This window comes from Podarcis filfolensis (assembly GCF_964270895.1).
Source record: "Podarcis filfolensis genome assembly, chromosome: 11".
Taxonomy (NCBI): Eukaryota; Metazoa; Chordata; class Lepidosauria; order Squamata; family Lacertidae; genus Podarcis; species Podarcis filfolensis.
The window spans coordinates 231604-247582 of record NC_139613.1 but is presented as its reverse complement, the minus strand read 5'-3'; the positions used below and the strand labels follow the sequence as shown (position 1 = coordinate 247582).

General features: G+C 47.7%; 1 protein-coding gene across 2 annotated transcripts; it reads left to right on the top strand.

Moving 5' to 3' along the window:
* Window positions 1-12442: 12442 nt before the first annotated feature.
* Window positions 12443-15794, top strand: LOC310745188 (avidin-like). 2 transcript variants are annotated; one of them, XM_083577291.1, is made up of 4 exons: window positions 12444-12700; window positions 13574-13805; window positions 14631-14751; window positions 15214-15794. In XM_083577291.1, exons 1-4 carry the CDS (start codon window positions 12569-12571, stop codon window positions 15245-15247), a joined length of 519 nt encoding a protein of 172 aa, XP_083433417.1. In that variant the 5' UTR covers window positions 12444-12568; the 3' UTR covers window positions 15248-15794. The 2 variants fall into 2 exon arrangements, with proteins under 2 accessions (XP_083433418.1, XP_083433417.1); XM_083577292.1 differs by lacking the exon at window positions 14631-14751 and having other exon boundaries at window positions 12443-12700.
* Window positions 15795-15979: the final 185 nt, after the last annotated feature.

Below are 15979 nucleotides of genomic sequence, written 5' to 3'. Positions count from 1 at the left end.
AGAGAGACCCCTCGAGCCCGGACAAACGGGCGCGGAGATCCCAAGGGGTACTTTGCGCCCAGTGGAGATTGCGCCTGCTCGCCGCTTTTCGATCCCATCCGAAGCAACCTCCTGCAAAGCGCCTGCGGCAGCTGCTGCACGTCGGAAATTAAGACCCCGGGAAACAAGGAGGGGAAGCCGGCAGCAGCAGTGGCTTCCAAGGCCCGCAGAGAAACACACAGCCCGCCCCCCAAGTGCGCCTCGACAGCCCCGCTCCCTTCGCGCTTTGACGGGGGGGACTTCTCTGTATCCCCGCCGGTGCGGCGCTGCTGCCTTCCCCTTTCGCAGACGGGAGGGCGAGACAGAGACCCGGCGAAGCCCCGGTGCGGGGGTCCCCTCCGAAGGCAGCCGGCGCCGCTTGCCCGCCCGCTTGCCTTCCCTCGGCCCGGCCCTACCTTGGGCAGGGGAGGGGGCTGGCTTTCGGCGGGCGAGAGGGAGAGAAGGGCGCCCAGGAGCGCCAAGCCTGCCATGCCGCCGAGAGAGACCGTGCGCTGCGCCATCCTCGATGCCGGCAAGAGAATGTCCCCGTCGAGCCGGCGGCCGCCCTCTTATAGCGCCCGGGCGGGCGGGCAATTGCGCAAGTCGGGTGGGCGCGGCGCGGAGACCGGTGCCAAGAGGGCGGGGGGGCTGGCAGAGGCATCCCGGGCATCTCCCCACCCCGGCCAGGAAAGATGTTCGACCACCTGCCAACAGGCACCGTTATCTATTTATTTGCTTATTTCTTTATAGATATATATATTCGTATACTGCTGTACCATAGAAATACACCACAACAGTTGACGACAATATAAAACCATACAGTAAAATCATAAAAAGTTTAAAACACCTTTTTTAAAAATAAAACAATATTCAGTTGACCGTTGTGGGGGTTGTATTCTTAACTGCCTGCCTAGGCCTGGCGGAATAGAAGAGGTTTCAGCAGGCGTTTAAAATTTGGCACAGACTGCAGCTGCGGAATCTCCAGTGGCAGAGAGTTCCATAGGACTTGGTGATGACACCAAAGGCTCAGCTTTTTGTACTGTAGTCAACTGAGCCCTGTGAACTCGTGACGCTACGGCAGAAGATATCCGTGGCTGATTTGGGACAGAAGGACCTCAGACATTTCAGAGGAGAGGAAGCACCTCAACCCCAAAAAGAAGTCTGCAGAGCTGGAAAAGGCTCAGCCAAGGGCCTGGGGGAGGAGGAAAAGGTTGCAACATTTGGGGCTTATTGGCTTAGAAGCATCTCAGTGCCTCATTTGGGGCAGTCTCCAGCGCAACGCCACGGGATCAGAGAATCCTAGAGCTGTAGAGTCAGTTTCAGCTGAGGCCTCCTGGTGCCCACCTGGTAGTTCAGTCAGTACATTCCCCCTGTGCCCTGACCTGGGCACATCTTCTCCTTCGCCTCTCGACACTCTTTGCTCTTCATCTCATCACCAAGCCAGAAATGTGAGCACAATCTGCATGTCTGAGCTCCATTGCTGACACCATCTTTGCTAAGGCTGCCTAAACAAAGCTGCGGTTTCTGTTACCCTTCAATAAGTGTTCTGAGTGAATAACTGTTGTTTTTACCTTTTGCACATCTGTTGTGTGATTGTTGCTTTAAGGTGGAGAAAAATGGGAAAATACCAGGAGAATCCAGTCTGCCTTAAAGCATCCTGGATGACTTAAACATAAAGGCTAGCCTATCTAAGCTTCCCTTTTAAGCTGCAAAGGGATGGGCACTGCTGAGCTCACAGACATGAGGAAGGAAGGAAAGATAATATCTCATAAATATATCCTCTCCTAGCATCTATACACGTCCCTACAATAAATACACAGGATGGGCATACAAACATAGGTACATAAACTATATTCTGAAATGGTGCAAGAGAGCAACCCTGAGACTCTTTTGATGACCCCAAATATTTCTCTGCAGTAGAAGGAAGTATGGGGGGGTACCTTTCAAAATAGTTATTTTTCACATATAAATCCTGTAAACAAATAAACTGCTTGGAATGAGGGGGCTTGCCCTCTGCAAAAACCAGTCTGGCAAGTAAAGCAGAGCGGACCTGTCCATGGGGCACCTTCTTTTAGCAATGGGCGCAGATTTGTGGGCAGGAGTCAGGAACTAAGGTATATACCATTTCAAAAGGATGGTCCAGGGCAATCAGCATACAATTATCAGATATCTTGACAGACAGGAGACAAGCCACACTCTCTGTGTATGATCCTTTCTGAGTGGTCCTTGGCTAAAGGGCTATGCAATTTCGAAAGCCTTTAAAAGTTCCCGCATACCTGGGTTGGAACTCTGTTGCAACAGAAAAAATAAAGATCTTCCTTGCTTTCACTAGTTCCTGCCTTCATTTAATTTTCTCTGACCGACAACATATTTAGGGGGACACTGAATCCCTTGAGGCAGAGGGCCTTCTTAGTGGCACCCGCCTTGTGGAACACCCTCCCATCAGATGTCAAGGAAATAAACAGCTATCTGACTTTTAGAAGACATCTGAAGGCAGCTCTGTTTAGGGAGGTTTTTAATGTTTGATCTTCTATCGTGTTTTTAATATTCTGTTGGGAGCCACCCAGAGTGGATGAGGAAACCCTACCAGATGGGCGGGGTATAAATTATTATTATTATTATTATTATTATTATTATTATTATTATTATTATTATTAGAGAGCTGGTTGTAAAAGACAACCCCCCCATTTCCCTATAACTCTGTTGTGTATTTTCTAGAGGAGAAAAGTGAAACACTATAGACAGCATCTTAAAAAGCAGAGACATCACCTTGCCAACAAAGGTCCGTATAGTTAAAGCTATGGTTTTCCCAGTAGTGATGTATGGAAGTGAGAGCTGGACCATAAAGAAGGCTGATCACCAAAGAATGGATGCTTTTGAATTCTGGTGCTGGAGGAGAGTCTTGAGAGTCCCATGGACTGCAAGAAGATCAAACCTCTCCATTCTTAAGGAAATCAGCCCTGAGTGCTCACTGGAAGGACAGATCCTGAAGCTGAGGCTCCAATACTTTGGCCACCTCATGAGAAGAGAAGACTCCCTGGAAAAGACCCTGATGTTGGGAAAGATGGAGGGCACAAGGAGAACGGGACGACAGAGGACGAGACAGTTGGACAGTGTTCTTGAAGCCACAAACATGAGTCTGACCAAACTGTGGGAGGCAGTGGAAGACAGGAGTGCCTGGCATGCTCTGGTCCGTGGGGTCACGAAGAGTCAGACACGACTAAACGACTAAACAACAACATAGATTTTCATAAAGTATATTGTCATGGCAAATTACAAGCTCCAGAGAAAAACCACAGTTCTCAGGACTGACAATGGGGTGAGTAGTTCTCTGTTGACATGAAAAGGAAGGGATTGCCCCACAACATATTGTAGAGAGAAAGTTTAGATCCATTATGGAAATGACATGTTGTGTGCTCAAGGATGAAAATCTTCCCCAGAGAATGTGGGGAGACCCAGCAGCCCCTGCAGTGCATCTCCAAAACTGACTGCCAACCAAGGGAGCTCCACACACACCTTTGGAACTCTGGCATGGGAGAACACCCAACTTGTCACACACATGTGAAGCATATCTGATAGTTAACATATCCAAAGAAAATGGGCAAAAGCTAGACACTGGAGCACAGGAAGGAATCCTATATAACTCTTTATTCTGTAGGGAAAAGCTATAGAATTATGGGCTTAAAAGCAGGACAAGGCAGATCAGGACAGGTAGTTAAGAAAGCTGTCAAAAGATCTTTCTGTGCAAACAGAGGAAGAAACACAAGACCTCATGTACTTCCCACAACTAGCATATAACAGCCCAGATCTGCATTCCACCGTCATAGCACCCTCTGCAGGTGATGAGCAGGAAGAAGATGCGGAGGACCAGACTCACAGCAGGGGCCCCACCAGAGGAGATGAGGACGGACTGATGGCAACATGCCTGAAATGGAGGAGAGTGATGAAGGCAGAGTGGGATTATGTCCACCAACTCATGCAGGGGTCTGGAATGCAACTCTTTCCACTTTCTTTTTTCCAGAATATTTTCCAGAAACAGTACCATAACTTTAATAGCATCATTCTCTGAATTCATTCCAGTGCTTTCTCTCTGCTAGAACTAAAGGCCAGGACTCAAGTCCTAAAGCTTCTTTCCCTCTCAACCACAAATGCCATATCCAGATAGTTCTGTGAATCACCACCTGCAGTTTTATCTTCTCCTCCTCCAAATCCTTGTATGGAGGTCATTTCTGCCTCTGAGTCTTCCCCATTCCCAGCTGCCACCTCCTGCTTCTCTGGCTCATTTTCTTCATCTTGATCAAGCATTGATCTGACCACTTTCAATTGTTCAGCCATCAACTGCTTAACCAACTGAGACTGGTTGATCCAAAAGTACATTTGTCATCCTGGATACTTGAGATCATGAAAGTTGATTGCGCACAAGATGCAATTGTACTGCATACAAAAAATTAGCATTGATAAGTCTGGTAATACAACAATATAAGAAAAAGTATCTATAATCCTGACATGTTTTGACCTCAATAGGTTGTCTTTTGTGGGAAATTATATAGTGTTAAGATGGGATTCAGGATACCAGTGGATGGTGTTGAATGGCTTTGATCATAAGTTCTACCAAGCCATGCTGTTAATGGTTAAGAAGGGCCAAGGTGGGGCATCAATGTAAAGGTTCAAGCAACTTTTGCCTCGTTTATCTTGTTTTCCACAGGACTCTACAAGCATTCCCGGGCTACAGTTGGCTTCAGCTGGAGTGCCAGATTTTACTTGCCAGCAACTGATGTTGAGAACATTAGTATTTCAGAAAGAGAGCTGTGTTTCAGCATGTATGGCTTAACTCTGAGACTCCTTTGTAATCAGTTTGCTGATAAAGAATGAGTGCAATAAAGAAATTGGTGAAAAACTAGCCTAAAGTAAAAGCCCAGTCCCTTTGGAAAAGGAATATGATTCAAATGGGGAAATTATTTATTTTTGTTCCTCCATTTTGATGACTTGTCCAAACTGTATTTCTAATTGTGCTCAATTATGACGATTGCAGATAGGTCAATCATTTCTAGGCAGTGATGCACATCAATTATTTTTATCAGGTTTTGAAGCAATTGTCAATTCATTAACTTGAACTTTGTGTGAATCTCAATTGCTCTGGGTGAATATAATTGCCATGTGTTCCAGCTTGGGGAGGATGGTGGGTTGGCCACTGGTTTGGTGTCGAGACTAAACGACTGACAAGAATGTCTCACCTGAGTTATTAGTAAAGAATTTTTTCATCTTTCCTGCTAGAACAGCTTTAACCATTTCCCTGAATGGGATGAAGCTGGCAAGCAGCAGACGCAATTGTTAAAGCTTCTTAGCAGGCCAGTGTGTAATTTGTGTGGGTGCGTGGGTGCGTCGGGTTCATGAGGTCAGGGGACTCTGAAAGAATAGAAGAAAAAGTGACTTAAACAATTGCCCTTGTTCTCAGATCTGTCTGTCCTAATGTCCAGAACACAAACTACTGATTATGCTTTTCCCTGGCTCTCCTGTTGATTTAACTAAATAGCTATCTGGGTTAAAGATTAATCAGTATTAAAAACTATTTCTATTAAAATCTCCATGCATGCCTGCTTCTCTTCTCTAAAAGAAGCCTTCTTTAGGATATATTGGACAGGAAGGTGTGCCATACTTGGTCATAATCCAAAATACTCAAGGAAGGTATTAGTTTTGTTTTTGTTTTTTTAATAATATTTATTAACGTTTCAAAGAAATTACAAAAATAGAAAAAATAAAAGAAAAAATAAAAAAGAACAAAAAATACGAAAAATAGAAAACAGTTAAAAACAAATCAGTCTTTACCTATCTTATCTTTCATTTACTTATTTCCCTGACCTCCTCACACCTCCCTTTTTTGTATTCTAATTCAATAGTTGTTTCAGCAAATCCTTACCCTTTTGGCTTTTATCTTAATATTTTATCTTAATATATTGTAACTTTACATTTTCACCTGTTAACAATTCCTCTTTACTTAATCCTTTTATCTTTCCTGCTAAAACCACATAGTTTAATTCCAACCTCTTTCTAACATTCCTTAATTTTACAATATTTCTGTAGATAGACTTTAAAATTCTTCCACTCTTCTTCCACCGACTCTTCTCCTTGGTCTCAGATTCTGCCAGTCATCTCAGCCAATTCCATGTAGTCCATCACCTTCATCTGCCATTCTTCCCGGGTGGGTAGATCTTGTGTTTTCCAATACTTTGCGATGAGTATTCTTGCTGCTGTCGTAGCATACATAAAGAAAGTTCTATCCTCCTTTAGCACCAACTGGCCGACCATGCCCAAGAGAAAGGCCTCTGGTTTCTTCTGGAAGGTATATTTAAATACCTTTTTCATTTCATTATAAATCATCTCCCAAAAGGTCTTAATCTTTGGGCACGTCCACCAAAGGTGAAAAAGGTACCTTCACATTCTTTACATTTTCAACATTTATTATCGGGCAGGTGATAAATTTTTGCAAGCTTGACTGGAGTCATGTACCACCTGTAAATCATTTTCATAATATTCTCTCTTAAGGCATTACATGCCATAAACATCATACCTGTGGTCCATAACTGTTCCCAGTCAGCAAACATAATGTTGTGTCCAACATCCTGTGCCCATTTAATCATAACAGATTTAACCGTTTCATCCTGTGTATTCCATTTCAACAGCAAGTTATACATTCTTGACAGGTTCTTAGTTTTAGGTTCTAACAATTCTGTTTCCAATTTTGATTTTTCCACCTGAAAACCTATTTTTTTTGTCCAAATTATATATCTCCCTTATTTGATAATAATGAAGCCAATCTCGTACTTTGTTTTTTAATTTATCAAAGCTCTGCAGTTTTAATCTATCTCCTTCTTGTTCCAAAATTTCCCAATACTTCGGCCAATTTGCCTCCATATTGAGTTTTTTCAGAGCCTTAGCTTCCATTGGTGACAACCACCTCGGGGTTTTGTTTTCAAGCAAATCTTTATATCTTATCCACACATTAAACAATGCTTTCCTGACAATATGGTTTTTAAATGATTTATGCGCTTTGACCTTGTCATACCACAAGTATGCATGCCACCCAAAAACATTATTAAAACCTTCCAAATCCAAAATGTCTGTGTTCTCAAGAAGCAGCCATTCTCTCAGCCAGCAAAAAGCGGCTGATTCATAGTAAAGCTTCAAGTCTGGCAGGGCAAATCCACCTCTTTCTTTAGCATCAGTTAAAATCTTAAATTTTATTCGGGGTTTCTTACCTGCCAGACAAATCTAGAGATATCTCTATGCCTCTTCTTGAAACACTCCATTTTATCCAAAATTTGCAATGTTTGAAACAAAAACAACATCCTTGGCAATACATTCATCTTTATCGCAGCAATTCGGCCTAGCAATGATAGCTTCAGATTTGACCATATTTCTAAATCCTTTTTCACTTCCATCCAACATTTTTCATAGTTATCCTTAAACAGATTTACATTCTTGGCAGTCATGTTAACCCCTAGGTATTTCACTTTCTTAACCAGTGTTAGCCCTGTCTCCTTCTGAAACCTTTCTTTCTCCATCACTGTTAAATTTTTCTCTAAGACTTTAGTTTTCATCTTATTCAACTTAAATCCCGCTACTTGTCCAAATTCTTGAATCAGTTCCAGTACTCTTTTGGTACTAGATTCTGGCTCCTGTAATGTTAAAACTAAGTCATCAGCGAATGCTTTCAATTTATACTGTTTGGCTCCGACTTGTATACCCTTTACCAATTGATCCCTTCTAATCATATTGAGCAAAACCTCCAGTACCGATATAAAAAGCAATGGGGAAATTGGACAGCCCTGTCGTGTTCCTTTCTCAATCTTAAATTCTTCTGAAATTACATTGTTCACAATTAATTTTGCTTTTTTTTCTGAATAAATAGCACCTATACCGTTTTCAAAACCTTGGCCTACCCCCATTCCCTGTAAATTTTTCTTCATAAAGCTCCAAGAAATATTATCAAAGGCTTTCTCCGCGTCCACAAATATCAAAACTGCTTTAGTATTAATATTCACTTGTAATTTTTCTAAAATATTAATTATATTCCTTGTATTGTCTGACAAGTGCCTCCCGGGAGGAAGCCCGCTTGGTCTTTATGAATTTCTTCCACCAATATTTAACTAAACAGCTATCTGGGTTAAAGATTAATCAGTATTAAAAACTATTTCTATTAAAATCTCCATGCATGCCTGCTTCTCTTCTCTAAAAGAAGCCTTCTTTAGGATATATTGGACAGGAAGGTGTGCCATACTTGGTCATAATCCAAAATACTCAAGGAAGGTATTCGTTTTGTTCATGCTTTTCTGACAAGGAAGAGAAGCTGAGTCTTGAGAAGGATCCCAGTCAAAGTGGAGTCTGAGCTGCGTCTCCAAGCATATTTCTGTACAAGGAACCTCACTGTCAGCAGCCCAGAGGTAGAGCACTAGCACCAGTTAAAGGATCTCTGAGGTCAAGGATGTGGAAGAGTTTCTGGACCCTGCGATCACCATCTGAGGCCCTTCTTCCTGTGCCTCCTCCATGAGAGGCCCAGAGGGTGGCCACATGAGAATGGGCCGTTTCTGTGGTGGCTTCCAGTTTGTGGAATGCTCTATTCTGCCTTGGAATACTGTGTCCAGTTATGTCCAGTTCCTGTTCTGGAGGGCAGGACTCAAAAGAATGTCTTGTAATCAAGTTACAAGACAGGAGATTCTGACTAAACATCAGGAAGAACTTTCTGACAGTAAAAACTGTTTGACAGTGGAACAAACTCCTTCAGAAGGTGGTGGAGTCTCCTTCGAGTTTTTCAGCAGAAGTTGGATGGACATCTGTCACACAAGACCTAGTTGAGATTCCTGCATAGCAGGGGGCTGGACTGGGAGACACCCCCCACCCCGGTTCCTTCCAACTCTACAATTCTATGATTCTAAAGTTCAGGATGTTATTAGCCAGTCAATCCATCTTAATGTTTCCCCCTTTGAACCACAGCTGCAAAATTGTTATCTCAAAACAAATGCTTTCTCGTGGCTAATGATCACTGCTTTACTTTCAGTTTCACCAGGAAACAACAACAACAAAAAGGATTAGAGATTTTTCCAATAAAGGGGTTTCTATTTGTATTGTTGTTGTTGTTGCCTTTCTCAATGGAGCAAGTGTCTTCTTTCAGGTGCAGGCTTGGAGTTCAGGAGACTCTCGTGCTTTGCAGCCATCACAAGCTCCCTGTCTGTTATGCCGGCCTCAAAGCAGTCAGAAATCTGCTTCTCTCTTTTGCCAAAGGAGGTTGTCTCTCTGATGTGGTTCCCCCTTGCTTAGATGCTGTCTCTAGGGCAGTTCAGTAGAGCTTGTTCAATGGAATCAGAGTTCACAAAGTACATATGGCTGTTCTGGCAGTGTTTATGGGAGGCTGCGCTTTATACTTTGTGCTATGGGTCCTCTGGCTGGAGACGGATCTGGCTCACCACGAGGGAGTGATCTGTGTCACAACTTTGCGACAAACAAAGCAAGAACCCCTTGAGTGAGCATAACCCCTCCAGGTGGGAACCACAGGTCAACCGGAGGGTATCAGAGGTCCTGGGATCTTGCTTGACCTTCCTTCTTCCTCCTGCTCAGCCCTGCCCCACCTCTGTCTTCCTCACTGGACTGATGATGGACCACTTCCCCACTCCGCTGGAGCTGGGGCCAGGACTGGCGGGGCGAGAAGGGTGAATGGGGTGGGGGGAGGAGCGGGAGGAGAAGGAAGCTTGAGGAAGTGATGCTTTTGAATCCCAGTTGCTGGAACTGGCAGGAAGGCAGAGGGCTCAGGTGCCCAGATCCTGCTTGTGGACTTCCCAGAAGAGGCGTCAGGTGGACCACCTTGAGACAGAGGCTGAAACACCCCCCCCCCCATCATTCAGTTTGTACAAACACCACACACACACACACACACACACACACACACACACACACATGACATACGCGACACTTCTGTTATAAATTCATAGAAAATCACCCGTACATTGGATCTGTACCGTTCCACTTTTATTTTACACCATGAAGGAAGGACTATCAAAGGGGGGAGACTTGACACAAGGCAGCCAACAAGTCCACAGCAAAAGGGCCTGCATGTGGAAGTGGATTCAGTACAAACTGAAACAAAGGACAGTGATCAGCCCTTCCCTCTGGGGGCAGGAAACTGCAAACTCCCCTTTTTCCTCTGGAAAATACTCATGGGGAGGAGGAAAGGAGGAACCGGGCAGGTGACAAGACACTCAGGTTACCACCACAACTCCTCCCTCAACCCCTCCTTTTTGTGATGTTACAGATAGGTAGCCGTGTTGGTCTGCCATAGTCAAAAAAAAAATTTTTTTTTCCTTCCAGTAGCACCTTAAAGACCAACTAAGTTAGTTCTTGGTATGAGCTTTCGTGTGCATGCACACTTCTTCAGATACACTGAAACAGAAGTTGCCAGATCCTTCTATATAGTGAGAAGGTGGGGAGGGGTATTACTCAGAAGGGTGGTGGGAATGGGTGATTGGCAGATAGCTGTGATGAGCCTGTTGACGACTCTTAACGACTGCAATAGGTCTTACAGGAAAAAGCAAGGGGTGAGAAGGTGAAAAATGGCTTTGTCATGTATAATGAGATAAGAATCCAATGTCTTTGTTCAGACCAGGTCTCTCCATGGTTTTAAGTTTGGTAATGAGTTGCAATTCAGCAGCTTCTCTTTCCAGTCTATTTCTGAAATTCCTTTGTAGTAAAACAGCTACTTTGAGATCTTGTATAGAATGTCTTGGGAGATTGAAGTGTTCTCCTACTGGTTTCTCTGTCTTGTGATTCTTGATGTCCGATTTATGTCCGTTTATTCTTTGGCGTAAGGTTTGGCCTGTTTGTCCAATATAGAGAGCTGAGGGACACTGTTGGCATTTGATGGCATATACAATGTTAGACGATGAGCAATTAAATAGTCCCGATATGGTATGTGTGATGTTGTTGGGGCCAGTAATGGTGTTGTCCGGGTGTATGTGGCAGCAAAGTTGGCATCTGGGTTTATTGCAGGCTCTGGTGCCAGTGTCCGTGTTACGTCTGGTTGTAGTATTATTGTGGGTTAGGAGTTGTTTAAGATTGGGTGGCTGTCTGTAGGCAATGAAAGGTCTTCCTCCCAGAGCTTGAGAAAGAGAACTGTCATTGTCCAGGAGAGGTTGTAGATCTCTGATGATGCGTTGTACTGTTTTAACTTGGGAGCTTTTGTGATGTGTCAGTGATGTAGTCATGATGTAGTTGTAATGTAGTCTTAGGGGTGTAGCATGAGGGATTAGGTAAAGGTAAAGGGACCCCTGACCATTAGGTCCAGTCGCAGACGACTCTGGGGTTGCGGCGCTCATCTCGCTTTACTGGCCAAGGGAGGCGGGTACAGCTTCCGGGTCATGTGGCCAGCATGACTAAGCCACTTCTGGTGAACCAGAGCAGCGCACAGAAATGCCGTTTACCTTCCTGCTGGAGTGGTACCTATTTATCTACTTGCACTTTGACGTGCTTTCGAACTGCTAGGTTGGCAGGAGCAGGGACCGAGCAACGGGAGCTCACCCCGTCGTGGGGATTTGAAGCGCCGACCTTCTGATCGGCAAGTCCTAGGCTCTGTGGTTTAACCCACAGTGCCACCCGCATCCCTAGCACGAGGGATTAGTAGCTAATAAAAGTTGGAGTCTCCTTTTGTTCGGGGCTTCCATCTTGCTTGTCTTGCAGTGAGTGGGAGTCCTGTTGCGACAGTCTTCAATAAAGACCAAGCCTACTGGCTGCTGTTTTGCTCCAATTATCCTGGTTGGTGTCTTTGCTTTTTGTCCAAGGGAGCCCTCGGATTTCTCCCGTACCAAACCAGAAGGTCCTCTTTGGCTTCATCCGGCAGTATCTCCTCCTGTTCTCATGGCTCTGGGCTACAGTGGTACCTCAGGTTACAGACGCTTCAGGTTACAGACGCCGCTAACCCAGAAATATTACCTCGGGTTAAGAACTTTGCTTAAGGATGAGAACAGAAATCGCGCGGCGGCAGCGGGAGGCCCCATTAGCTAAAGTGGGTTTAAGAACAGTTTAAGAACAATTTCAAGTTAAGAACGGACCTCCAGAATGAATTAAGTTCTTAACCCGAGGTACCACTGGACTTCCAAGGTGGGCGCAGCGAGTGGGCAGAGGTTCTGCAATGATGTCCAGCATCCCTTCGGGTTGGGCCCTCTGAGGACAGAGGTTCTTCTGAAGCCCCCCCTGCGCCGCTTTCCCCGCCCACGGATTCTCCCCTCCAAATCCCCCTCCTCCAGTCGCCTCGCCCCCGCCCCTTAGGGAAGGCACGCCGGGTGAGCGAGAGTCCTGAGCCGGCCTTAGCGGGAAGGAGAGACGCCGGTATTTTTGGAGAAGTGAAAGGAAAACCCTGCGTCCACAACTCGCGAACTTTCGGTTTTGCGGGGAAAAGGAAAATCAGCTGGTTTCTCAGAAAGCACCTGGAAGGGGGGGGGGACGCGGCCGGAGAGTATATGAGGGCGGCCGGGGCTCGCCGGGCTCGGAGCCCTTCGGCAGCAAGATGTGGAGCAAAGCGGCCCGCGCGCCCGCCGTGGCGCTGCTCTTGGCCGCCGGCGCGACGGCCGGCTTCACCTACTCCCGCTCGGACCCGCCGGTCCTGCCCGTCGTCGAGGCGGCGGAGAAGCGGTTGAAGGTGAGGCCGGGCGGGGCGGAGCGTCTACCGCCGCAAGGCAGACTCCTTGGGAGGGGGAGACGTGGACGGGGAGGCGGATAAGGCGCTTCTGCGCCACCTCCAACCTTCCTTCGCCCAGCAAAACAGTCAGTTCCCGTGACTGGGGAAGCGCAGGATGCTCTGCTCGGGTGTCCTTGCGGGAGAAAGAAGACCCTGGGCTGGGGGCCCACTGCTCTCCTCCTGCTGCGGGGTGGGGTGGGGAACTGGCCACCCGCTGCCTCTCGGGGGCTTCGGACGGGTCCTTTGGCAGGGAGGCCGCAGGAGGTCGCGGCGGGAGCCCCCTCCAGGCACCGAGCAGGCGTGGGTCCTGGAGGGGAGCCCAGAGGCAGGGGCAGACCTGGCTCCACAGGGAAGGTGTCGGGTCCTCTTTTAAGAAGGCCCTCAAGACCGTGGCGGCCCTCTTCGCCCCCTCTTTGGGGCAGGAAGGGGGCAGGCGGGGTGGGGCGCTGCCTCGACGCCGCCGGGCAGGGCGAAGGCGGAGCCAGCAGCGCCCGGATGCCCCTCCGTGCGCGCCCGGCCGGGGCTGCCCCTTCTGGGCCGAGAAAGCGAGCCTTGGCCCCCGCCGGGCTGCCCCGAGAGAGACGGAGAGGGGTCCTAGGCGGCGAGGCGCGCCCGCTTCGCCTTCAGGCCGCAGCCACGAAAGTTTCCACCCATCCCGGCTGGGATTTAGCGCTAGGAGCAGTTTCAGACGCGGAGCCCTCACCCGCCCCGTCGGGGGCAGAAGTGAGGAATCGGGGCCTGAGGGCTGGGCCCCCCAAAGCAGCCTCGGAAGGAAGGTCTGGGGGGTTCCCGGAAGTCCCCCCCCCCCGCTGACCCTCCTCTTTCCCTCCTTAGCCCTCCTCGCCAGCCCAGAGCTCCCTGGCCGGCACGTGGGTCAACGAGCTGGGCTCCAAGATGGTCCTCAACCCTCCCGACGACTCCGGCCAGTTCACGGGCTCCTACCTGACAGCCGTCTCCGCAGCCCAGAAGCCCATCCGGGTGTCTCCCCTCGTGGGCGCCCAGCACGACCCGAAGGGGGCCGAGGAGGAGTATACCTTTGGCTTCCTGGTCAACTGGTCGTTTTCAGGTAAGGACCCCCTCCCCACTTTCCAGGGTGGGCTGGGGCCGCTGAGAGCTAGGACTGGGGGGGGGGCAGCTTCAGCAGCTCCAGGCGGATCAGGGGTTTCCCTTATTTCACATGCTGATAATTTAGATCGTGCCCTTGTTTGCATCACTCAGGCATCTTGTTATGTTTTCTTTATTACACTGCATAAATTAAGTCCTTAATGTTGTACTTTGCCGGAATAAAGGGCTGTATATAAATTGAGTAAATGATTACAGCAATAATAATTTCTGGAACAGAGGAAGCTGACTTTATTGTACTGAAGCCACTGAAATCCTGGTTATATGCCAATAAAGGTTTGAGAAGTAGAACTGGAGTCAGAGCACTGGTCCATCTAGCTCAGTATTGTCCACACTGACTGGCAGCAACGCCTCTCCAGGGTTCTAGAGTCTGCCCCATCCCTCCCTGGAGATGCCGCTGGGGGTTGAGTCTGGGACCTTCTACATGCCAAGCAGGTGGCCTCTGCTGAGCCACATTCCATCATCATGCGCACCAAGTCTCAAACTTGTTAATTGATAGGTCATGTTTGGGTCTGATTGTTCCAGAGGAGCGGCTGAGCTCACCTCTGTTGGATGGGATTCTTGTAGGACTTGGAGTTGCCAGCCTTCGCTGCAGCCAGGCAGGGAGCCCCAAGGGGCTGGGGGGGGGAGCTTGACCTCTCCAAGGCAATTCTGCCTGGCCTCCCTGTTCCCCGGCCATCACCCCCCTCCCACAGCAAAAGTTTTGCAAATGTTTGGTCAGGGAAGAGAGCCTCTGACCTGCAGCTTCGCCCCCCTCTGTCCTCCCCAGACTCCATCGCTGCATTTGCGGGGCAGCGCTTTGTGGATGACAAAGGGAAGGAGACCCTGGAGACAACTTGGCTTCTGCGGCAGAAGGTGGAATCCCATGGCGATGACTGGGAGGCCACTCGGTAAGCGGAAAGGAGCAGCTCTCGACGGGGGGGGGGGGCTTCTCTGGGGTTCTCCCACCTGCCCCCAACCTGCACCATCATACGCCTGGTGCTGCTTTCAGGTGCATTTCCACAACACACTCAGCTGGAGCTGCACCTGACCCACTCTTCCCCCCCACCCCTCCAGGGGATACAATTTCCCCCTTGCCAAGCAAGGACAATAAGGACCAGCAAAGGTGCCAAAACTCTGCTTGGAGGCTGTGTCATGCTTGCAGGAGGGCGATGCTGCCATGGTGTTTCCTTGGGGGACGTCATCTTATGTCTGGGGGCAGCCAGGGGAAGCCCCCACCCGGCCGCCATGGGAGGGCGTTGGAAATGCCCCTGGGGCAGGTGACAACCACAAGGACCAAGGGGGGTTCATGGTAGCCCTGAGCAGGGCAAGCACAAGGAACAGCCTCACCCTTACTCACGGTTTCCTTGCAGGGTTGGCAGGAACGTCTTCACACGAGAAGCATAACAGGATCCGAGAGACTCGCTTGCTGCTGCCGCTGCTCTCCCATCTACCACCTGCAGGAAGAGGGCTTCCCTTTCCCTTCTTGATTAAACATTTATATAGATTATTTCTTCTACAAAAATGCACCATGGCTGTGACAGGCCCCTGCCCTCCCTCCCCAGCAAATGAAGAAAGAGCTCTGGAGGCTCTGACCTGAACGGATGAACTCAAGTGACAAGGAAGCAGATTCCAACTAAACATCGGTTAGAGTGAAGTCAAAAAACACATCAAGGACCAAAACCAGTTTAGAGAATCAGATTAAATAGAGATGAAAAGTACAAATATGAAGGTAATGTCTTTCTAGAAACTGTATGTATAGAATATTTAAATTATGGTTTGTACTCCTTAAATGATTGTATTGAACAAATAGTTTTTTCTTTTTCTTTCTTTTCTTTTCTTCTTGTTTTTCTTTTAATCACTATGCATATTTTAGTCTGCGTTTTGATTTAGATTTTGGACTGTTGTTGCTGATTGTCTTTTTTATTTGCAAAATTTTAAAACAAAAAATAAACATCAGGAAGAATTCTTTGACAGCAAGAGACAGTGGAACAGACTCTGTCGAGAGGTGTGGACTCTCCTTTGGAGGTTTTTAAGCAGAGGTTGATATTGGGGGGCAGGGGGTTGGACTAGATCAGGGGTGTCAAACTCAAATTCATCGGGGGCCGCATCAGCAATTTGGTCACCCTCAAAGGGCCG